The sequence below is a fragment of the Saccopteryx bilineata genome, chromosome 4 (assembly GCF_036850765.1).
Source record: "Saccopteryx bilineata isolate mSacBil1 chromosome 4, mSacBil1_pri_phased_curated, whole genome shotgun sequence".
In the NCBI taxonomy this organism is placed as follows: Eukaryota; Metazoa; Chordata; class Mammalia; order Chiroptera; family Emballonuridae; genus Saccopteryx; species Saccopteryx bilineata.
Window position 1 is genome coordinate 34,477,025 of NC_089493.1, and position 25,352 is coordinate 34,502,376.

At 35.9% G+C, this 25,352-nt stretch overlaps 1 protein-coding gene across 8 annotated transcripts in view; it reads right to left on the minus strand.

The window, feature by feature from the left end:
* The window catches only part of GPHN (gephyrin), a 524,116-nt gene that overhangs the window by 393,837 nt on the left and 104,927 nt on the right, over window positions 1-25,352 (minus strand). For all 8 annotated transcript variants that reach the window (XM_066272872.1, XM_066272871.1, XM_066272867.1 and 5 more), the window contains exon 2: window positions 24,974-25,052. In XM_066272872.1, the coding sequence (XP_066128969.1) occupies window positions 24,974-25,052 (79 nt within the window). The remainder of the gene's footprint in view (window positions 1-24,973; window positions 25,053-25,352) is intronic.

The following is a 25,352-nucleotide window of genomic DNA, read 5'->3' on the forward strand; positions in this document are numbered from 1 at the left end:
ACAAAGCCTGAGATTAGGGTACCAACATAGGGGCTTCTGGTGAGAGCTCTCCTCCTGGCTTGCCTGGCACCTTCTCCTGTGCCCTCACATGGTATCCTGATCTATACCTTACAACTTCAATGAACGGGTTAAACCAGTCAGCACAGGGATCATTTCAGGTATATGATGTAAGCCAGCCAATACAATCTGAGTATATCTACAATCTTTCATTGGGAATTCAGAGATTTAGAAGTTTTCTCATAAATTCAATTAAATAAAAACAAACAAAAAGAAGAGCTGGAGCTTTGATTAAACCATACTTGAACCCTACCTATAAACTTGTTAAATTTTATAAACCAATATATTCCCTTTTATTGTTTAAGCCAATGTGAGTTGTATTTTCTGTTGTTTCTTAAATGATAAAAACCTACTTTAGTAGAAAGCTTTCTCTTAAATGATAATCTAGAAATATCTTAAGACTGAAACTGTCACAAAAGAGTAAATGAAAAACTCACTAACAGAAAACAGAACTTTTCTTTTATCATCTAATACCCTATTTTCTGTTTTATTATGTCATAAAAATTCTCATTTAATTGATTGATTAATTTTCTACTAAAAGATATCAGCAAGGAGTCAGAACACCAAATTCTGGCTGTGTTTTGGTTTATGGTACATATGTTTTTATTATTAACTTACTGGCTGTGTTTTGGTTTATGGTACATATGTATATATGTATGCATGTATATAATGTCATATCCTTGACTAATGCCTGCCATCTCTCTTTTAATATGCCAGCAGACAAGCAGAAAGCAATTACTACTAACCCTTACTGAAATGTTCTAGAATTGTGTTGTGTGCTCACTTCATCAGCAGCACATATACTAGAATTACGTTGATAATAAATACATTTTTTTTTCTGTGAGAGTCAGAAGGGTCACTGGAGTCAGGGCTCTACTCAACAAATAGACTAGAAAGGATCCAACTCTCCTGAATTTGTTAGAAGACTGGTTTATAGTAAAACTTGTAAGTTCTGTTTTGTTTTGGTTTGTCTTGGGAGATGCTATACAATACAAAGAAAGGTGAATCTAAAAGGGTAAATAATTAAATTTAATTCACACATTATGTAGTTTATAATAGGTTCATGTGTATAGTTTCTCCCTTTTTAAAATGATTTTATTTATTCATTTTAGAGAGAAAGAGAGAGAGGAGAGAGAGGGGTGGGGAGGAACAGGAAGCATCAACCCTTCTGTGCCTTGACCAGGCAAGCCCAGGGTTTCAAACTGGTAGCTTCTCCCTTTTTAATTAATCCTAGGCCAATTATTTTAAATTTAAACACAATTCTTTCATTCTTCCTATACTTGCTAGTTGTCTTTTTAAAGAACTGCAAATGTATTAATCATAAAAATAAAGTTTTTATGTAGTTTTATATAGTTTATATAAAAAGAAACTATGCTTTTTAGTTTTCTATATATTTCACTATGATACTATATGTAATTATAAATTATAATTAGGTAATGATCCACCTGACAGATAAAAAACAAATTAGTGACCCATACTTACATATTGTCATATCTGACATCAAATTTTTAGAAATAAAGGTAAACTAATAATAACTTTTTAGATTATTTCCTTAGGAATAATGCTCAACAATGGAATTTTCAAATTAAATCATAAAATATTTTTATAACTTTTCATAAAAATATCAAATTTATTTCAAAAGTTGGTTTACATGGCAACTAGTAATATCCAAGCATCAATTTTATAATAGTATGACTGTTACATTTTCTGAAACTTAAGAAAATTTTCAGAAAATGTATCCTTTAACAGGTTTACTTGTGACAATTCTTTAAATGCAAATTTCTGCATTACATCCCTATTTTAATAAATCAGACTCTCTCAGCTATGACCTATCAATATATAACAACAAATTATTAGCATGTGTACAATAAAACTTTCCCAATAAAGTTTGAGAACTACTCTATTAAAGTATGTATAGTGCTTTCTCAGATTTAAAAATCATGAGATAAAACAATGATTATTAGAAGTTATAGAGTGCTTTCTGTTTAACAGAATCTGCTATAAGAGTTTCACTTGTATTATCTCACTTAAGCTTTACAATAAGCCCTAAATAATGTGGTAGGTAAGAATATCATCTCAATTTTACAGTTGTGGAAGTTGAGAACAGTGGTTAAGAAGCCCTGTTAAAGTAGAAAACATACTATTTCAATCCAGGTTAAGTTAGGATCTGAGCTTTTAACTTTTGTACTATTCTGCCTCCATATGTCAATTATTTTCCCAAATACTACTCCACCATTTATCATTCATTTCCTTAATAAATGTTCTACCTGAGGGCAGAGGGGGGGAGATCTGATTAAGTTGGCTATGGAAAAACTAAAACAGTAAAATATAAAGGATGATAATAAAATTTTGGAAGTATATAAAATAAAATAAAGGGAGCATAAAATATAGGGAGAAATAATATTTGTCAAACACCTCAAAAAGAAAATTTATACATATAAGAGCTATTTTACTCATATATATGTGAAAATAACATATCACGACCTAACAGCTTCTGAAATGTGATGATGCACACACTAAGATTAGATTCACTTAAACACAGCTCATATAATATGTAAAGTGTTTAGGAATTAAAGAGACTTCTCAGACTCCAAACCCTGAATACATTCTGGATTTATAAACAAAGAGGAACAACTTACTAAATGACTGACAACTGGAATCTATGTGGCATATATTTGTAGTTGTATTAGTAATTTTAGCATTTCAACAATTTAATATAAAGTTATCAATTAACTTTTGAAATAAGAGTAACTTAGAACCCAGGGTGATTTATGGGAGTAGAATGTAAAGTATATACAATTGCATTAATAATTTCCATGTTTTTCTGATCCAGTCTATTTCATACACACTACTTTCAATCATCCTTATAATAAATGACAACTCTAAACATGCCTTTCCTGCTCAAACATTTTCCTCCTTTTTCATTCAAAGTCCCTTCCTCCAACACAGTTTCCCATTACTTTCTTTTATATGAGAAATCATATAAAAGATTCTCTGCCTAAAATGAGAATCTCTAAAAGGAGGCTAAAAAAACCCTCAATTGTCATAAATCTCCTAGGGAACAACTCTAATCTTCTCAGCGGAGGAGGAGGCAGCACACCAAAACAGACATTGTCACAACAATCCTATCTCTCACCTAGTCTCGTAAGGGTCAGTTTATCTTCCCAGAAAGTCATGTGTTATACCATGAATGACCTCTATCCTCATCTTCTAAAAGTCACTTGTTTCCTCTCTCTTCTTTCCCTCCCTTTTCCCTATTGAGATGGTATATAAAACCTCACAAATTCTAACACCAGTTTGAGTAGTCACATTTTTTTATGAATCCTATACATACATATATGATTAAAGCTGTTTTTTTCTCACTAATCTCTGCCAGTTTAATTCACAGGTCCTCAAGTATTAAATTTAAAAGGTAGCAGAAAAGACTTCCTTCCAAGCCAGTAAATTACAAAATATTTAAATTTATTTATATTTCCTTATATGTTGTTACATATTGAAAGTATTAAACATGTAAAACATCTGTTTCCTTTAAACGGAGTTATTTTCTCCTATAAATTAGTGCCCAAGAAAATGTTGTTGACTGCCTCTGAATGTGGTTCAATGCTTGTGAACTATAGGAAAGAGGTATTAAAATAACAGAATTTTCAGATATATAATGAGGTAATATTACACTACTGTATGATCTCTCAAAATATTTACAAAACTTTAGAGATTAAACACCATTATATGCTTACAAATTTTCAAATGAAATGAATATATTTGCACAAAACTAAATAAAATTGAGAAGGCCTACATTTTCCAACACCTTACTATGGTGAAACATTTCAAAGAACTATAGACACAAGTTAAAAAGTTTAAAAACTAAAGGTAAAAGGAAGGAATTCTGAATAGAGCAAAAAGAAGATACCACTGTAGGCCCTGGCCGGTTGGCTCAGTGGTAGAACATCGGCCTGGCGTGCAGGAGTCCCGGGTTCGATTCCTGGCCAGGGCACACAGGAATCCCTGCCCCTCTCCTTCCTCTCTCTCTCTTTCCCTTGAGCAGCCAAGGCTCCATTGGAGCAAAGTTGGCCCGGGGGCTGAGGATGGCTCTGTGGCCTCTGCCTCAGGCATTAGAATGGCTCTGGTTGCAACAGAGCGATGCCCCAGATGGACAGAGCATCGCCCCCTGGTGGGCGTGCCAGGTGGATCCTGGTCGGCGCATGCAGGAGTCTGTCTGCCTCCCCATTTCCAACTTCAGAAAAAAAAATACCACTGTAAAAGTATTTAAGCTAAAATATTTAAACATTTCAATACTGTTTGAAGATTATAGGCAATTTATTTTAAAAAATAAAGAAGCTATTTTAAAATTACACTTTTAATGTGGCTAAAAACTGTTTAAAGCATGTGTATATATACAAAAAAATAATTATTCTGATTCTGTCACCTTTTATTATCTTGAGAGAGTATATATAAAATATTTAGGCTCTGGCCAATTATTGGCTCAGGGAATAGAACATCGGCTTGGCATACGGATGTCCCAGGTTCGATTCTGGTCAGGGCACACAAGAGAAGTGGCCGTCTGCTTCACTTCCCCCTGCCACCCCTTTTTTCCCCCTTCTCTTCCCACAGCCAGTGGCTCCACTAGTTCAAGCATTGGCCCTGGGCGCTGAGGACAGCTCAGTCGGTCTGAGCGTAAGCCTCAGCCACTGAGGATAGCTCGGTTGATTAGAGCATTGGTCCCAGACAGGGGTTGCTGGGTAGATACTGGTTAGGGTGCAGGTGGGAATTAATCTCTATCTGCCTTCCTCTCACTTAAAAAAATTGTTTAGCTTTATTTTAAAGCACATTCTTATTTATTTTTTAAGACATGATTTTATTTTAGAAGTTTTTCAGTAGACTGGTTTTATGGAGCCCACCAATACATATCTAATTTTCTAGTCAATAATATTTCAAAACATATAATTTTGTTTTAATGTCTCATTTCTTTTTAGACATGAAGTTGTTAGAAATGATAAATTAATTTTATGTTTAGATTACCAATAAACTGCCTGACACCTACTCTACTGCAGTTCACTAACCACCTTGACAAAGATGGAGTCCAAAATTACACTGCTGGAGTTTATGGTAAATAGAGCAAAACTGGCTTAAGACTGCATAAAATGTTGTTGCCTTCCAATAATCAACATTATGAACCTTCTCAGGTGAACTGCAGGGAAAACTAAATTTCTGGTAAGGGATTCAACTGTAATCTTACTAACATTTCAAAGTACACTTTGATTACAAATTCTTTAATCACAAACTACTTTCAAGAATACCTCCTTAAAGTTCCATACTTGCATGTGAGAAATACAGCATGAGGACAAACATTTTTATTATATCAATATCTGAGTAGCAAAGATTGAACATATCCAAATGACCCTCAGTTATTTGGATATCCAAAGGACTAATTGAATTATATATCACATCCATAGAACAAAATGCAATGCAGCTGTTAAAGAAAGATAGGTCTGTTTATGCTAATACTAAAAGATCTTTGAAATATATTAAATAAAAAACATGTGTTAAAGTATACATTTATTAACACTTTGAATAGTACAAATGTTCATGTATGTCCTCGTGCCTCCTGACCATCCAGAGTATGATTGTACATGTGTAAGGCAACATTAAAAAAAGGCAAATGTATGTTCTTGTTTCCATAAATTGGTTATCAAATAAACATGATTTTAAGTTAATAAAACTGGAACTTGAACTAATTTCATTTGTTGAAAAAAACTCATTACTCAAAGTGTTAGTAAGTATGTGTGTATTTTTACTCAAATGTATAATAAGTACATGCACACATATATATACATACATATATATAATTATAAAGATATATACATGTGTGTATGTACCCATACATTCACATTTGCTTGTGTGTGTGTGTGTGTGCACATTCATATGTGCTAGCTGGACAGGGTAGGGCAGAGTCCTTGTGTGTGTGTGTACCCTTTCGTAGCTTCATGATCACATATTTTATACTATAAAAAGCTGAGGGTGGGGAGAAGAAGCGGGGAGGGGAGGGGCACAAAGAAAACCAGATAGAAGGTGAATGAAGACAGTTTGACTTAGTGATGGGTATGCAACATAATCAAATGCCAAAATAACCTGGAGATGTTTTCTCTGAACATATGTACCCTGATTTATCAATGTCACCCATTAAAATTAATAATAATAAAAAAACCTGAAATTAAAATACATGAGAATAATAAATATATTTAAGTGGACCTTTGTTTTTCCCCCCTAAAATGAACAATTAAATGTAAGAATTTGCATAAGTACAAATTTTTTAAAAAGATGTAAGAAACTTCAAGCTTGCAAGAATCCTAAAGAACTGTCCAAGAGCAATAATTTAGTAAATACAAAAAAACATATAAAAATCAGATTATAATTAGGAAATGCAATCCAAACAATAAAATCACAACATGCCTACATGTGTTACTGTCAGATTTCCCCCCTAAATCTTAATTACAAATACAATTTTTTCATTGAATCTTAGTTGTAAAATATTTTATTTCTCACCCTATATGGAAGTCTAGTATTTGTGGCAAAAATGAAAATATTAGTTGGATTTATGGTGGCTAAGTGTTTCTATTCAAAAGCTTATAGTTACATTCATTCAATCATCTCATTCTCTCACTTTTTCCTCTAAAGAAAAATAGACACCCTCAACTAAGGGAAGCCACTAAAAATGGAGACGGTGGCTTAAACAATCACAAAGGTTTAAGAGAAAAGGCTCACACTGGCCTGACTGAAAAAGTTCATCTCCAATAAGACCACTCTATTAAATAGGAGAGGTGGCTATTTTATCTACTTTATTTGAACCAACACCAAGAATCAAGAAAAATGAAGATACAAAAGAATATATTCCAAACATAAGAGTGAGATAAAACTCTAGAAACAGACTAATAAAATGTAGAAAAGTGATTAACCTAATAAAGAGTTCAAAATCATGGTCATAAAGACTCCTCACTGAGGTGAGGAGAACAATGCATAAACAAAGTGAAAATTTTAACAAAGGAAAAATATAAGAAAATACCAAGCAGATAACAGAGTTGAATACAAAAACTGAACTGAAAAATTCTACAGCCAGGTTCAACATCAGAATATAGAAGGTGGAAGAAAGGATAAGCATACTTGAAGATTAGGCAGTGGAATTCATCCAACCAATCAAAGGAGTAAAAAGAAAAAAGAAAAAGAATAAAGACAGCTTAAGAGATTTATGAGACACCATCAATCATACCATGTATGTATAGTAGAGGTCCCAGAAGGAGAAGAAAAAGGGGAAGAAAGCTTATTAAAAGAAATAATGACTGAACACTTCCTCAACATTGAGGGGGGAAAAATATAGACCAGGAAGCCCAAAGATTTCCAAAGAGACCTACACCAAAACTGATTATAATTATACTGCCAAAACTTAAAGATAAGAAGAGAATCTTAAAACAGCAATAGAAAAAGAATTTTTCATATACAAGAAAAACCTATAAGACCATGAGCAGATTTTTAAGCAGAAACTTTGCAGGTCAGAAGGGAGTGGCATAATACACTCAAAGTGAGGAAAGAAAGAAACTGCCAAACAAAAATACTCTACCCAGCCAGACATTCAGAATTGAAATAGAGATAAAGGGTTTTCCAGACAAACCAAATGAAGGAGTTTATCACTACCAAAGTGATTCACAAGAAATGTTAAAGTGATTTCTTCAAGCTTACATACACTGTGGAAAACAGTATGGTGGGTCCTCAAAAATTTTAAAAAAGAATTACTATAGGATCTGCATTTTTAATTCTAGGTACATATCCACATGAATTGAAAACAGGGTCTTTAACAGATATTTGTACAGCAATGCTCACAGCCACTTTATTCACAATAACTAAATGTGGAAGAAACCCTTGTCCATAAACAGATGAAATGACAATCAAAATGTAGTATATACATACAATGTAATATTATTTAGCTCTGAAATGAAAAAATTGACATACACTGCAAACAGATGAACTCTAAAGACAATAGGCTAAATGAAATAAACTAGTCAAAAAAAACAATCGTATGGTTCTACTTATAGAAGGTTTCTGGAGTAGTCAAATTCATAGAGACGGAAAGTAGCTATTTGCCAGGAGCAATTTCTGGGAACTGGAGAGGAGCACAGAATAGGAGTTAGTGTTTAACAAGTACAGATTTCATTCGGGGAAGATGAAAACATTCTGGAGTTGATGATGGTGATAATTTCACAACAATAAGAATGTACTTATCACTGAAATACACACTAAAATATTAAGATAGTACATTTTAAATTATGTATTAAAAAATTGGGGGGGAAAAGAGGGATCAACCACTTCAGAAAAGATTTTGACCCTTCCTTAAAATAGTAAATATTAAGTTACCACGTGACCAAAAATTCCACCCCTTGCGATATATGAAAATAAATAAATAAATAAATAAATAAATAAATAAAACATACTTCCATACATAAACTTTAAAAGAATGCTCACAGCTCTGACCAGGGGCACAGTGGATAGAGCATCCTCCTAGAGCACTGAGTTCACCAGTTCAATCCCAGGGTTGCTGGCTGGTTCCCAGGGTCACCAGCTGGATTCTAGGGTCCCCTAGCTCAAGCCCAGGTCACCCATCTCAAGGGTGCCGGCTCATTTCAAATGGCAACAGTTTGATCCTGAGAGCACTGTCATGACCCCAAGGTCACTGATTCCAGACCGGGTAAGGGCACATATGAGAAAATCAATAGGATACAAACTAAGTGAAAAAATGAGTTGACACTTTCTCTCTCTCTCTCTCTCTTTTTCTCCTTCCCTTCTCCCCTTCCTCTCTTTCAAAAAATAAAAATACAAAAGAATGCTCACAGCAGTATTATTCATAATATCAAAAAAATGGGAAAACCCAAATGCCTGTTAATGGATAAATAGATAAATATATTTAGTATATCCACACAATGGAATACTCTTTGGCAATAAAAAATAACAAAATACTGATATATGCCTACAAAATGAATGAATTTTAAAATACTTTGCTCAATGAAAGAAATCAGTCACAATATATTTTGAATGATTTTATTTTTGCAAAATATCAAAATAGGCAGCTATATAGACACAATGAGTAAGTTGATTAATGGTTGCTTAGGAGAGGGAAGATGGGAGAAAATGGGGAGTGGCTGCTAACAATTCAGGTTTTTTCTGGGGCAATGAAATATTCTGAATTGATAATGTTTATTGGACAAATTTGTGAATATACTAAAAACCATTAAAGTGTACACCTTAAATGGATATACTATATGGTATGTGATTTACATCTCGATAAAAATTAAAACTTTAAAAAATTTTTAACAGATCCCTATGAAAGGAGGATAATATATCTGATTAGGCTACCTATTCACTCCCTGCTTCCTTAAAAAAAAGATAAAATTATAAATTCACAAAAAATTTAACAGTGGTTGGCAAACTCATTAGTCAACAGAGCCAAATATCAACAGAACAACGACTAAAATTTCTTTTGAGAGCCAAATTTTTAAAACTTAAACTATATGGGTAGGTACATGGTTATTAACTTAATTAGGGCACTCCTAAGCTGGCCAAAGAGCCGCACTCAAGGGGCCAAAGAGTGCATGTGGTTTGCAAGCCATGGTTTGCCGACCACTGAATGAGAAGTGTAACAAACATAATTTGAGCTAGTTTCAATCTCCTCAGTGACAGCCAGGTCAAATCTAAAACACTTTTACAGATCTATCTTGGTAGCAAAAAGAGTAAACTGAGTTCCATTTTATTACATGGTCACAAAAATTATTACAAGGACTACGCCTACTTTATTCACCATTATTTTGAGGTCCTACCATATTAAGTGAGACACAGTAGGTACTCAGATATACACTGGCTATTTTTTTTTTCCCTAAACTCATGGCCTAATGATAGAGTAAAAGAGAATGTTTTAAACTAAGCATTTTAAAGTATCCTAATTACATTTAATTTATTTAGGATTTTAAAAAACGTCAAGACTTAATATTATGTTACTTCCAATCTAAACTGTAAGAATTTTTATTCAATGCCAGGTGGCTAAGTAAAATTCTGACCAGAGTACAAATGTCATCTCATCCCATACCCTGCAACTCATTTATTTTTCCAGTGTGACCATGCTCTTAGTGGCTTATAAAAGAGGGAGTGATAAGATAGAACTTTAAAGAGAAAAAAGAAAATATCATCATCTTAACTTTAAATTACTGTCTTTAAGAAATAAGATAATTTAGGACTGAATTACTCAAAATACTTTTTCCTCCTCCAAAATTATGCTATAAAAGTTTTTCTGAAAGTGAACTGCTCAGAAAAATATACTTTAAAAATGTTTTCAGGGGTCTTCCTTGATTTCACTAGGAAATAATGGAATCCTTTCTTGGTTATATCTGTTCTCAGTATTCTGAGCAGTATGTACATATAAATAAAAACCATGGGGATTAGTGAGGTCATCATTTCATTTTGCACCTGGAGTTAGGCCTCCCATTATCTCATACACACAAAGATGCTGAGGTTGCATACAGAACCTGTGTTGATCAAAGTTTAAATAGAGCCATCAAGTTACTTGAGAGTAAATTTTTGTATTGAACAACTCCAACAAAGGCTGAATATTAGAATCAGAACTGTGTGAAGAGTAGGGAAAAAGGCAGGTTTTGCCAATGTATGTTCACCATACATTGAGTTTGTTACTCTCTTACTTGCTCTGTTATCCAAATACATATTCAGTCACTAAACCACATGTGAATGAATCATTCACTCATCTTTTTTAGGAATATTTCTGGTGGGCCTAGGTAATGCTGGTACCGAGGCCAGGCAGGTTCACATTGAATTCAGGCAGATGGTAGAGGAACTGCAGAGCCAGAAAGCATTGGGCTATTCCTATTTATTCGAGTCTCACAATGGCGGGCAAGCAAACAGGCAGGGGAAAACCTCTTCTCACAGCAGGGGGTGAGCAAACCAGAAAACTGCCCCCCTTGTGATGGTGGGCAAGCCATCTACCAAAACGGCCCCTTGCAGTGGTGGGCAAGCAATCTGTGCCAAGGGAAAGAACTCATAGTCTTACACATGTGGCTTTGCCACGTGCTCATGCACTAATCATGCAAAGTTCTAGTGAGCAAGCCTAACACAGCTGTTTTCCCAACAGCTTACTAAGTATTAAGTACTATGGTAAATAGGAGTGATGCTACATTAAAAATGAACTTAGTCTCTGCCCTTAAGGAGGCTATATTCCATTGAGAAATATAGGCAGTACAGAGACAATGATAATATAATATAGATAAAAGCTATGACAGGTGCTGAGCTAATACATAAGAGGAGCACATAGGATCGATCATAGAGGGCTCCAGGAGGAAAATACCCATGCTCAACCAACCTTCCTTCCTAAATGGATTACCCTAAACTTAAAAATCAAGCTTCCTCCTAAACTTCATTTGTATTTATCTCAGAGAGCAAATATATATATATTTGCTCCTATATATATATATATATATATGGGTAATTATCATTTATGACACTGTTTAGGTAGGAGAGAACAGAAGGAGCTGGGTGGCTGGCTTCCTTGAAACTGCTGCCCCAAAGTCTAATATTATGGAAATTTTCCCTGCTGAGTAGAGGTAATTTAATTCTGCATAATCCCTCAAAAAAATAGTATTTTCAAATTTTTAAACTTTCAAAACAGCTAAAAAAAAAACAAATAGTGTCCCCTAGCTTTTCTGTTTTCATTTTCTTTCTAATTGGGCTGAGTCATAAGCAGGTGTTTCATAAAAAGCTCATTAGGGAAGCATACTTAGCAAACTTCTTTACCTGCCTGTTTGATTGTTTTCCTAACCCACAGCCAGCAATTCTCTACCAACATAACCCACAAAAGCGTTCAGAGAGGAGGACTCAGTTGAGGCTTTTCTTCTTGCAGGTGTTAAATCTCACTTTCAGTCTCACTTTTAGTTTCTGTAGTCTCACTCCTCAGGTAACAACATAAAACAAAACCAAAGGTAACAAAAATTCTATTTTACCTCCACCTCACAAAAACTGAAAACTGAGAAAATAAAATATATATGGTTAGAGAACAAGTAAATAATCATAAATCATACTCTTATTGACCATACAGAAAAAAATACTTTCAGACATTTTAATGTCAGCGCCTACGTGGCCAGTAATATAAGTCATCATATTTTTAAATAAACTTTGTAACACAAATTAAAACCAAATGTGAAGTCATTGTGCTGGACATCTTAAATTTATACAGTGATGTATATCAATTATATCTCGATAAAACTGAAAAAAAAATTTAATTTAAAAACCAATAAATGTGACACCAAAACCAAGGAAGTCAAAGCTGAGGTGTAAATGGAAAGAGCACAAAACCTGGTTGTTAGGTGGCCTATTACTTTAGATAAATCACACTTAGTTGAACTTTAGTTTTTATATCTCTAAATTGATAGGATTAAACTACATAATTGAATATAACTTCCAATTAGGAAGGAACATTTCAAAACTGTTGTGACTGACAGACCCTGAGGTGATCCCCAACAATTCCCACATCCTGGTTGTAATGCCAGTGGTCGAGGCCATGCAGGTTCACATTGGATTGGGGCAGACGGTAGAGGAACTGTGAAGCCAGAGCATTAGGCCATTCCCGTTTATTAGATTATCACAATAGTGGGCAAGCAGATGGGAAAACTGCCCCTTACAGTGGCAGGCAAGAGATCCACGCTGAGGGAAAGTAACTGTAGCTTTCTATAGGCTACAAACACATGTGGCTTTGCCACGTGCTCATGCACTAATCATGCCAAGTACAAGCAAGCAAGCCTAATACAGCTGTTTGCCCCACACTGGTGTTCACACTTTTATGTAATCCCCTTGAATGTGGGTGTAATCTGTGACTTGTTTCTAGCCAAAAGTTTACTTCCATGATTAGGTGACATTATATGGCAAAGATGATGGGAGCTGTGGGTGGAAACCAGCCAAAACCCAGCAAAAACAGGGTATTTAACAACTTCAATTAGTTTGAAGCAATTCTTTCCCAGTGTCAGTCAAATAGTTTGTAAATATGATATATATGTTTGCTCACTTATAGTTTGCATTGGGTGTGGGAGACAGGCTGTAAGCTGGCAAAGTCATTATAGCCTAAGGCTTAGTTTTAAAGCTAAGCCTTTCCCACCCTTTTAATACTAAAATCTTTTCAAAACTAAGCTTCTCTCCACACCCTTGACCAGGGGTCCCCAAACTTTTTACACAGGGGGCCAGTTCACTGTCCCTCAGACCACTGGCGGGCCGGACGATAAAAAAAAACTATGGGCCCTGGCCGGTTGGGTCAGTGGTAGAGCGTCAGCCTGGCGTGTGGAAGTCCCGGGTTCGATTTCCGGCCAGGGCACACAGGAGAAACACCCATTTGCTTCTCCACCCCTCCCCCTCTCCTTCCTTTCTGTCTCTCTCTTCCCCTCCCGCAGCCGAGGCTCCACTGGAGCAAACATGGCCCGGGCACTGGGGATGGCTCCTTGGCCTCTGCCCCAGGCGCTAGAGTGGCTCTGGTCTCGGCAGAGCGACGCCCTGGAGGGGCAGAGCATCGCCCCCTAGTGGGCAGAGCATCGCCCCCTAGTGGGCAGAGCGTCGCCCCCTGGTGGGCGTGCCGGGTGGATCCCGGGCAGGCGCATGCGGGAGTCTGTCTGTCTCTCCCGGTTTCTAGCTTCAGAAAAATACAAAAAAAAAAAAAAAAAAAAAAAAAAAAATATATATATATATATATATATATATATATATATATATGAACAAATCTCTATGCACACTGCACATATCTTATTTTAAAGTAAAAAAACAAAACGAGAACAAATACAATATTTAAAACAAAGAACAAGTAAATTTAAATCAACAAACTGACCAGTATTTCAATGGGAACTATGGGCCTGCTTTTGGCTAATGAGATGGTCAATGTCCGGTTCCATATTTGTCACTGCTAGCCGTAACAAGTGATATGATGCACTTCTGGAGCCATGACGCGAGCGTCCTGCATCACCAGAAGTAGTACTGTACGTGAGCGACGCTGTGCTTTGGGGCACTGACCACCAATGAAAGAGATGCCCCTTCTGGAAGTGCACCAGGGGCCGGATAAATGGCCTCAGGGGGGTGCATGTGGCCTGCGGGCTGTAGTTTGGGGACCCCTGCCCATGACTGTAGCATGATGTGGGGTGGTGCATTCTCATGAGGAATCCCATTTATACCTCAGATAAGTGACTTTGTATCAGAGACTTCCTTATTTGTATATTGGCTTAAAGGTTTTGATTTCTACACTATAAAATGGGACAGAGTAGGGACTCTCTCTTGGTTCCTGAAATTAGCATTGCAGGAGAGAAGGCAGCCAAGATGGTGGAGTGCTGAAGGAGAAGCCAGTTTGTCCAGAGTTTGTGCAGAGAGAAGGAGATGGGGAACAGAGGTGAGTAAGGCTGGTGAGGTAGAAACCTTTGGTTCTAGGAAACTCAGATGAGTCAGTGGCTTTGGGAGCCCTGAATGGAAAGGGAAATGTTTTCCCACTGTGTGTATTTCTCGCCCACCGGGTACGAGCTAGAATTAAATGTAATGGCCCACGAGTTCTTGACTCCATTGTTTCATTACCATCTGTCTGAATCAAATGCAAACCTGCATGGGCCAGGCGGCTGTGGCTACTGGCTTTACACCCAGTCAACTCTCCAGATAAAAATGCAACCCAGTCAATATCTAGATTGGAATCTTGGGCAACTGAGCAGAGGATCCAGTTAAACTGTGCCCCAAATCCTGAATCATGGAAACTATAAGGTAATAAATGTGTGTTGCTTTAATTCAGTAAATTTGTGGAGATTTGTTAGCATAGCATTCTAAAACTAATATAAGTAAACAATAAAATCACCATTTTTGACTCTGAGCATCAATGTCAGATGTGTCAATGTATTTTGGATTAATGAATTACATGAATATCAAAATTTTGTTTTAATCAGTTTTAACCTTCTAGATGCTTATTCATATTCAGCTAAACTGGATTTCTAAGCCATATGATATACTTATGGAGTTTTCATTCTCCTCTTAATCTCTCAATCTCTCTCTCCTCCTTCCCTTCTTTTTTTTTTAACAAAAGCTTCATTTCAAGGATCACCTCTTCTTGAAATACTTGATCAGTGTTCCCATTAAACTTTTATATGCCTCTATAATAATATTCCTCAGGGAAGGTATTATAATGAAATTGTAAATGAGAATCTTTGACTCCACTTCCCTTTATGATTTATAATGGTGAAGTTCCTCTTTTTAAGAAACATGGATGCCTTAAACTTAGGGTTTATACTTAAGAAAGAAAGATGGAAAAACAGAAATAACCTTCCACTTGCTGTCTATCTAGATGAAATTAAAGAAATAAATTCACCTCAATCTTTTCACATTTATGTGTGTGTGTTATACAGTCAATAAATAATATCAGCAAGTAGGGAACAACTATTATCAATTAATTGAATTTCATAATCCTTTAAAATGAATACAGATATTACTACCAATACTTATCTAATTGAGATACTATGCTCAGGCAAGCAAGATGTTCTACGCTAAAGTAACAACATTTCTTGACAAGTATTAGTTCTTCCTTAAATTAACAAGTGAGAATCAGTACAGCATACATCTCTTGGTTTTATCATTCTTTTTTGGGAACTACCCTCCCCCATTTAATTAAGATATTTTACTATTCTAGACATAGGCATTTGTCCTATGACTACTTAATTAATATAGCCTATACCCCTGGACACAGTGATTGGCTAAGGTACCAATTAACTAAATTAGAACCCTTTCAAGGGATTATGTGTTTTAGAGTTGGGAAAGTGAAGAGAAACCAGGGAGCTAGAAGGAAGGAAATTAGAGTAAATTAGTCATGATCCTGGTTTCATGGATACAGCTTGTCTGCAATAAGTGAGACTAAAGCCAAAAACAGACCAAAAAGATAATAGCAGTTACACAAACTCCTTAATTCTCTTCTTTGAGGTTCCTAATCCTGTCCTGGTTTCTAATGTTCTTTCATGATTGCATGAGAGGTACTACTTAGTTACATAAGCCAATCAAGTTCCATGTTGCTGTTTAAGCTAATTTGACTTAGGTTTCTGTATCCTGAAAATGTAAAAGTCAACTAATTAAAATAATACATTATTTATTTATTTCATTAAAAAATTTTAATACTGGATTGGTCACCTATATGTCTCAAGTGGACAACTTAGATACTGTCCATCTTCAATCATGTTCCTTGATTTTAAGAATAATGTCTGTTAAACTTAAATGCTGAAAAACTTCAAATAAGTATCTATTACAGATTTTCAATTAAGTAAATTAAAAAACAAATGAACTCTCAAAAAAATTACACATCCATTCTCAGGAATGTATGCAATGATAGAAATGAGGAACATCTTCTAAAAGTAAAATAAAATTTGAAATGTTTGAATTTGCCATTCTAACACAGAACATAGTACAATAATACCATTGTACAATACGATAACATCAGTCTACATTAAGTTATATTGTCCCAAAATACATTTTATAGACAATATATAAACTAAAAATGAACCTGAATAAAAATGATAAAGAATTAGATATTATTATCCACAAGACAACTTTGATATGTCTTAGATTTAGCAACAGAGAAAAATGATCAGTAATGTTTAAAATGCTGCCATTAGAAAAATGCATTTCCACACCAAATACAACTTATTTACAGAATAACAAAATATAACAATATAAAAAGAACTCTTCTATTTTGTTCAATAAATAGGAAAGGTCTCAAAAATACTCTAACTTGATATTTAATAAATGGATGATTAAAAATTTAACTAAATTCATCTACCTGCAAATGTAGTATGAGAATGTACAGCTCTATGGAAAATACCACTTCAAAAACCACTGTTTATCCTCTGCTGACTGGCATTTTTAAGAAATTCAATTCACCATAGCAACCTGTTTTAATACCAGCAGATAAGTACAAGCTATATTTAGATATGATTGCTTCCCAGATGACAATCCTGCCTTCCTTCATATTTAATGCCATGATCCAAGGAACCAAAATATCATTCAGATTGTAGTGTGAAACCAAGTATACTAAAGTGGATAAAGCTGTGTTTCAGAATCATGAAAAGAATAGTTTCCACCAAAAATGGTAATAAAAAAAGTACATAAAGGTAAATAAAATGTTAATGCCTAAGATATTTACAATCAGAAACAACTATTTTGATCAATTTTATCTTGTTTTTAAAGATGAGACACTATTATCAAGCACTAATGATCTATAGTATCAAAAAACATGTAAACTAGCAAGTCATTGTTTTTTAAAAGTATGCTGCATTTCCAATCTGGCATCTTCTAATTAAAAAAATTTTTTTTTACCTGAAAGTAATCCTTTAAATGAGATACAAGAGCAGTAGTAATAAAGCAAGTAATATAATGCAAATCAAGGAAAATAAATTAATTAAAATAATATTGTTACAAAACTACTATGGACCTATTGATAAACTTCACAATAACAGTGAAAACAGTTTCTGTTTTACTAAATAAGTACCATAGGTTTATATGGTTTACATCACAATATACCAAAGTATCATAATAATGAAACATAAAAAATATCATTTCTTTTTCTTTACTCTGTAGATGAGTTGCATCAAAATCATACTTGAAGACAATATGTGAAGAAGAAAACTTTAATTAAAAATACCAAGCCCTGGGCCCCGGCTGGTTGGCTCAGTGGTAGAGCGTCGGCCTGGTGTGTGGAAGTCCCGGGTTCGATTCCTGGCCAGGGCACACAGGAGAAGCGCCTATCTGCTTCTCCACCCCTCCCCCTCTCCTTCCTCTCTGTCTTTCTCTTCCCTTCCCACAGCCAAGGCTCCATTGGAGCAAAGCTGGCCCAGGCGCTGAGGATGGCTCTATGGCCTCTGCCTCAGGTGCTAGAATGGCTCTGGTTGCAGCAGAGCAATGCCCCGGATGGGCAGAGCATCGCTCCCTGGTGGGTGTGCTGGGTGGATCCCCATCGGGTGCATGCAGGAGTCTGTCTGACTGCCTCCCCATTTTCAGCTTCAGAAAAATACAAAAAAAAAGAAAGAAAAAATAAGAAAAAAAATACCAATCCCTGGCCGACAGCTCATTTGGTTGGAGCATCATTCCAATACACCAAAATTGCAGGTTTAATCCCCAGTCAGGGCACCTACATATAAGAATCAATCAATAAATGCATAAATAAGTGAAACAACAAATCAATGTCTCTCTCTCTCCCTCCCCTCTCTCTAAAATCAGTAACAAAATTTTTAAAAAAAGCAAGAACATATCACCTTATACTCATTAGGATGGCTACTATCAAAAACAAATAAACAAAAAACAACAAACAAAAACCAAGTAAACAAACAAAAAATAATGACTGTTGGTGAACTGGAGAAATTAGAACCCTTGTGTATTGCTGGTGGGACTAGAGAACAGTATAGACATTAGGAAAAACAATATGGTAGTTCTTCAAAAAAAAAGCAGAATTGCCATATGACACAGCCATTCTGCTTCTAGGTATATAACCAAAGAAATGGAAGCAGGGTCTCAAAGAGATATTAGCATGTTCATAGCAACATTATTCACAATAGCCAAAAGGTAGAAGCAACCCTGTGTCCACTGAAGAATGAATGAACAAAAGATGGCATCTTTTATTTCTTCTCAAAGAAGACCCTTTAACATTCCATGTAATACAGGTTTGGTGGTGATGAAACTTTTTCTTGTCTGGGAAGCTCTTTATCTGTCCTTTGATTCTAAATGACAGCTTTGCTGGGTAGAGTAATCTTGGTTTTAGGTCCTTGCTTTGCATCACTTTAAATATTTTGTGTCAATCCTTTCTAGCCTGTAAAATTTCTGTTGAGAAATCAGCTGACAGCCTGATGGGAGCTCCCATATAGGTAACTAACCACTTTTCTCTTGCTGCTCTTCTCTGTCTTTAAACTTTCGCATTAAAATTATGATGTGTCTTGGTGTGAGTCTCTTTGAGATCATTTGGTTTTGAACTCTCTGTATGTCTATATCCTTCACCAGGTTAGAGAAGTTTTCTGTCATTTTATCATATTGGTTTCCTTCCTTCCTTCCTTCCTTCCTTCCTTCCTTCCTTCCTTCCTTCCTTCCTTCCTTCCTTCCTCCCTCCCTCCCTCCCTCCCTCCCTCCCTCCCTCCCTTCCTTCCTTCCTTCCTTCCTTCCTTGAAAGGGGAGAGCAGGAAAGAGCCCCATGCACCCTTCCTCCTCCCTCCCTCTCTCCCTCCTTCCCTTCCTTCCTTCCCTTCCTCCCTCCCTCCCTCCCTCCCTCCCTCCCTCCCTCCCTTCCTTCCTTCCAAGGGGAGAGCAGGAAGAAGTTTTCTGTCATTTTATCATATTGATTTTCTTTTCCTTCCTTCCTTCCTTCCTTCCTTCCTTCCTTCCTCCCTCCCTCCCTCCCTCCCTCCCTCCCTCCTTCCAAGGGGAGAGCAGGAAGAAGTTTTCTGTCATTTTATCATATTGGTTTTCTTTCCCTCCCTCCCTCCCTCCCTTCCTTCGCTTGCTCCTTCCCTCCTTCCTACCCTCCCTCCCTCCATCCCTCCCTCCTTCCTTCTCTCTTCCCCTCCTCCCTCTCTCTCTTTCTTCTGATTTCAAAGGAGGACACAATTTGGTGCCTCAGGTTCATGAAACGGAATGGACTAAGCATGCATACATGCATTAGACTTGCCCAAAAGATGCCTGAAAGCTATGAGCAGAACGTCCTAGAATATCATCGTTTTATCATTCTATGTCAGAAGACACATCAGTTTGAATTGGGGCAGATTGCAAATATGGACAAAGTTCCCCTTCAATTTGATGTCCCAAGTAACAGAACTATTGATAAGAAGGGGGTGAAAACTGTAACAATGAAGACAAGTGGGCATAAAAAGAGCCATTATACAGTTGTTCTAGCTTGTTGTGTCAATGGAATCAAGCTGCCTTCTATGCTGATTTTCAAACACAAAACAATGCCAAAAGAAGACATTTCTTGAGGAGTAATTGTCCACATTCATGACAAAAGTTAGATGGATCAGGATGGGATGAAGATCTGGTTTGAGAAAGTTTGGAGGAGATCAGGTACACTCTTATGCAATCCTGCCCTATTGGTGCTTGATTAGTTCAGGGCACACAAAACAAAAAACACAAAGAAGATCGCTGCAGAGCAAAGAACAAAACTTGCTGTCATACCTGGAGGCTTGTCATCCCAGCTCCAACCACTTGATGTCAGCATTAACAAACCCTTCAAAGCTGCCATGAGAGGCAAATGGAACCAATGGATGAAGTCTTCTGGGGTCAATTTGACACCAGCAGGAAGAGTAAAGAAACCAACTATAGGAGAAGTTTGTACCTGGGTGAAAAGATCCTGGGATAATATCAAGATTGAGATTGTTGTCAAGTCATTTAAGAAGTGTGGCATTTCAAATGCCATAGATGAAACTAAGGATGAGGCAATATATGAAGACAGTGATTCATCATCAGACACAGATGAGGATAAGCTAATGGATGGGAGTTTTGACAGTGATGAGGAGTTGTATGAATTTTATGATAAATAAAACTTGAGTTCAATAACTTTATGTAATACATCTTTTTTTTCAAATTTCGGGTCTCAAAATAAAGATGCATCTTATACATGGGAGTGTCTTATGCATGGGAAAATACAGTAAGTCCGTGCTTAGGTCCTTTAAGAGCAGTGGTTCTCAACCTGTGGGTCACGACCCCGGCGGGGGTCGAACGACCAAAACACAGGGGTCGCCTAAAGCCATCGGAAAATACATATTCGACCCCTGTGTTTTGGTCGTTCAACCCCCGCCAGGGTCGCGACCCACAGGTTGAGAACTGCTGTTTAAGAGGAATGTATGGAACTTCAGCTGCCAACTGTCTCAGTCACAATCCTGGTTGTGAGAGAATACAACCATAAGTTATGAGGACTACTCTTGTAAGCACTGGAACCCTGGGCTGGGGGTTCTGGTTTGGGGCTGGGACCCCTGGCTCCCCTCCACAGCCTAGATACCCCTTCTTATTTTTTATCACCATACATGGATATGGGACTGGCCCTTTCCGCACATCAGTCTCTCCTGCTAGTCTTGATGTGGCTTCTTCTTTATATTCTTAGTTAGAAGACTTCTGTTTAGATTTCAGGCAGTTCTGAATGATGCTTGTTCTGTAGTTTAGTTGTAATTTTTATGTGGTTGTGGGAGGATCCAAGTAGCTTGTTTACCCATGTCACTATCTTGACTGGAACTTCCCTAAACTAGAAAGTCTTGCTTAGGGATTCATAATTTTCTCTTCTTCCATGGCATCCTTCCTTCATCATGTTCACACAATATAGTTCACTCAGATCATTCAATCCCAATAATTTCTTTACTCCAATAAAAGCAAAATCTTGAGGTATGTACTATATACAGCATAGATAAATTACCAAGGGCCTTTCATGTTATTCCAGTAGCTTGGCAAGACTTAGAGTATGAATTAGTCAGTCTTGGTTCTGCCTTTCCAATCTACTCTGGGGCTGTAAACCTCTCAAACTCCACTCATTCATTCACAGACACACAAGCACATAAACACGACTCAGTTTTATTTCTGTTCTTTGTTCAAAGAAATTCAGTACCTGCTCATTTATCTGATTAAGACATGCTATGTATTGCTACGAGTGTCAATAGTGACCACTTTAGTATGGGTTCTCCTCAGCCTGTTTTTAACTTCTTTCTTTATTGTCTTCCTTTCTAAGAACATTAGTGACTGAAATACCCAATTTCTCTCTGCACATCAATTCCTTTTAGCATCAGCAGCTGAAGTACATGAGCCATAATACAAATCTACGAGGCATATTAACACAAAAAGCAATCATTCAATATTGTAATGGTATTTTTAAAAATTTGGGACATTTATTAAAATAACATGAACATGCAATTTTAACAACCTTACACTAGTCTGGAGTATTCATCAAATGCCGTTTTTTTTTTTTTTTAAGAAGGGGATTTTTATAAAAAGGTTATTTCTGACATATTTCCAACTCAGTGTTGCCACAAATAATTCAACTCCATATAGAACCACAAATTGTACCTGAATCAGTGAATAAATAGTAAAAACTTATGTCATGAGTCTGGGACAGAAAAGAGATAGCTGGCTTAAGAAAATCCTTATGGATGAGTTATGTACTAAGTAAATATTGCTATATAATAGTAACTCAGAATAAATTATTTCTCATCATAACAACTGAATAAAGTGGACTGTTTTTCACATTTGGCATGTCATTCCCTACAGTCTTTTACAAAATTAAGAAATATACCCCTAAAATATAAATTAGAGGCATTAATAGTAAATTTTCATAATTCTTAATAAAGAAAAAGTTCTTTCCAAATCCAAGTTGCAAGAGCAAAAAAAAATTCCTTTTCACTAAATTCTAACATTCTAGACTAATGCCAAGTTAAGAGAATAATCCTAAATTAAGATAATATCTGGTGGGCCCTGGCCAGTTGGATCAGTAGTAGTGCATCGCTCTGGTGTGCGGAAGTCCTGGGTTTGATTCCCAGCCAGAGCACACAGGAGAAGCATCCATCTGCTTCTCCACCCTTCCCCCTTTCCTTCCTCTCTATCTCTCTCTTCCCCTCCCGCAGCCAAGGCTCCCTTGGGGCAAAGTTGGCCCAGGCACTGAGAATGGCTCCATGGCTTCCACCTCAGGTGCTGGAATGGCTCTAGTCACAATGGAGCAACACCCCAGATGGGCAGAGCATCGCCCTTGGTGGGCTTGCTGGGTAGATCCCCGTCAGGTACTTGCAGGGGGAGTCTGTTTCTATGCCTCGTCACTTCTCACTTCAGAAAAATATAATAAAAAAGATAATATTTGGCTGTTTTAAAACAGAAAACTCAAAAGTATTTTGTCCATCCCATGGAATAGTAATCTGAGATAAGTATTTCTTAAAACATTAAGATTAAATTTAGAATTTAGTTACAGGCTGCATAATGAATATTATTATTCCACATTCTGGAAAGAAGTTCGTAATTCTCTCAAAATATAACAACTCATTATAATTTGCAATTGAAGTGCAATTCTCCTCAGCCTTTATACCATTAAAGTCCATATAGGCACATTATTTTTCACAAAGATTGCATTGAACAGATATATAATCGTATTGTACCAAAAATACACCTTAAAAATAATATAATAATGGAACTATTTATTTGTTCAAATGGGTGAAATCTTTAAAAAAATTTATAACATTTCCTTTCACATCCATAAGAAAAACAGAACTCTTCATTCAAATAAACATTATTCAATATTCATCTACTAGGAATATTTACATTCAGAGATTAATTACACTCCTAATTAAATATTTATAGAATTGAAAGGACAACTGTCAATCTTCATTGGAATAAAAATCATGGAGAAAGACTACTGGCAATCCTTTTGAAAGAAGAAAAGAGAGATTAAGAAAAAAATTGAGAGAGTTGGTTTTGGAAACTCATTTCTGAACTCTTTACATTAAAACTTTCAATATTCAATCATTTTCAATATCTTGTAACTACATATTTTTTAAATAAATAAAAAATCATTAAAGAATCAATAACCTTCAGATTCAAAACATTTTTGTTTTTTATTCCTCACATTCTCAATGAATTACAAAAGTTTTGGAAGTGTAGATTACATGTGATGTGGAAGACTGATTTTCTGTTAAAATATATTCTACTGAATGCATTATACACCATTAAAGAAAGCACTGCCAGCACTCAATTTTCTTTTCTCTGCTGCCCAGGGCTTTACTAGTTTGGATGTTGTTTTTATTTTTCTTCAATAAGAGGTAATCTTCCTGGGAGGATATGTTCATGTAGAAGATAGTACGTGGCTCTGGTTGGTTGGCTCAGTGGTAGAGCATTGGCCTGTAATGTGGATGTCCCAGGTTCAATTCCTGGTCGGCATACAGGAGAAGTGACCATCTACTTCTCCACCTCTCCCCCTCTCACTTCTCTCTATCTCTTTTTCTCTTTCTCTTTCTTTCCGTCTTCCCCTCCTGCAGCCATGGCTCAATTGGAGCGAGCTGGCCCATGGTGCTGAGATGGCTCCACAGCTTCCACGTCCGGCACTAAGAAGAGCTCGGTTGATCACCAAGCAACACCCCAGATGGGCTGAGCATTGCCGCCCTTAGTAGGCTTGCCGGGTGGATCCTAGTTGGGGGACATGTGGGGGGATCTATCTCTCTGCCTCACCTCATCTCAATAAATAAATTATAAAAAAGATAGCATGCATAATTTCCAGTAAGTATACAATTGCAAGAATTGATTTATGAAATAGGAAGTGACATTATATTAAAGTACATGCTTATAAAGAATGGGATTGACTCATAAGCAAGAACATTAAAAATTGAAACCTATAAAATTCTTCAAAAATCTTGTGCTGTGTATAGTACTCTAATGTAAAATATTAGAAATATATTCAATATTTTTTCAAATTATTACTTTATATTTGTAATTAGGCTTACAAATAATGTTAAATTATTTTAAAAAGAACTTAAAATTCATGTATAAACATTCAATCTCTCCTTCCCAAGCAAATAAACTATTAATCATCTTCCCTGCTTGGTATCTATTGCCGTATTGGCAAGATATCAACCATTAGCCCTACCTCTTGAAAATCAATCATTAGTTATAATACTACCCCTCTTCTAAAATCTTTTATACTTTTAAAAAGTAACTATCCTATAGCTTCTCTTCTGTTTAACTGTTCCATGTGCTTCATTATATGTAAAACAAATTATTAGAAAATAAAAAATTGCTCAACCTTAAATAAGTTCTCAGTTACATCTCTTTTGAAAAACAATCACACAATAAACTTAATTATAATTAATACTAAAAACCTAATACTCACAAAGAAGGATCTTGTACGAGATCTTTGAGATTTATTCCACTGCGGTCTTCTGCAAGATTCCTGAAGCAACTATCACTCACTATATAGGAAAGGGAGAAAGAAAAAGAAAATTAATTTGTTTACATTTCACTTAAATTACTGCTGACCAAAATGAATTTTGAAATTTAAACTGGCTCTTGGGATACAGTTTTTCCAAACATCAATATTGATCATTTTGGGGCCTTGTAAATCTAGCAACAAATATTAATATTCAATAACAAACCAGTAAGCTAAGCACACAGACTTTATATAACTGCGATATATAAGAGAGTAAACATATGGTTCTAAATTTTGTTCTTCTTTTTAAAAAACTAATTTACCAGCATATAGTGGCAAGTAA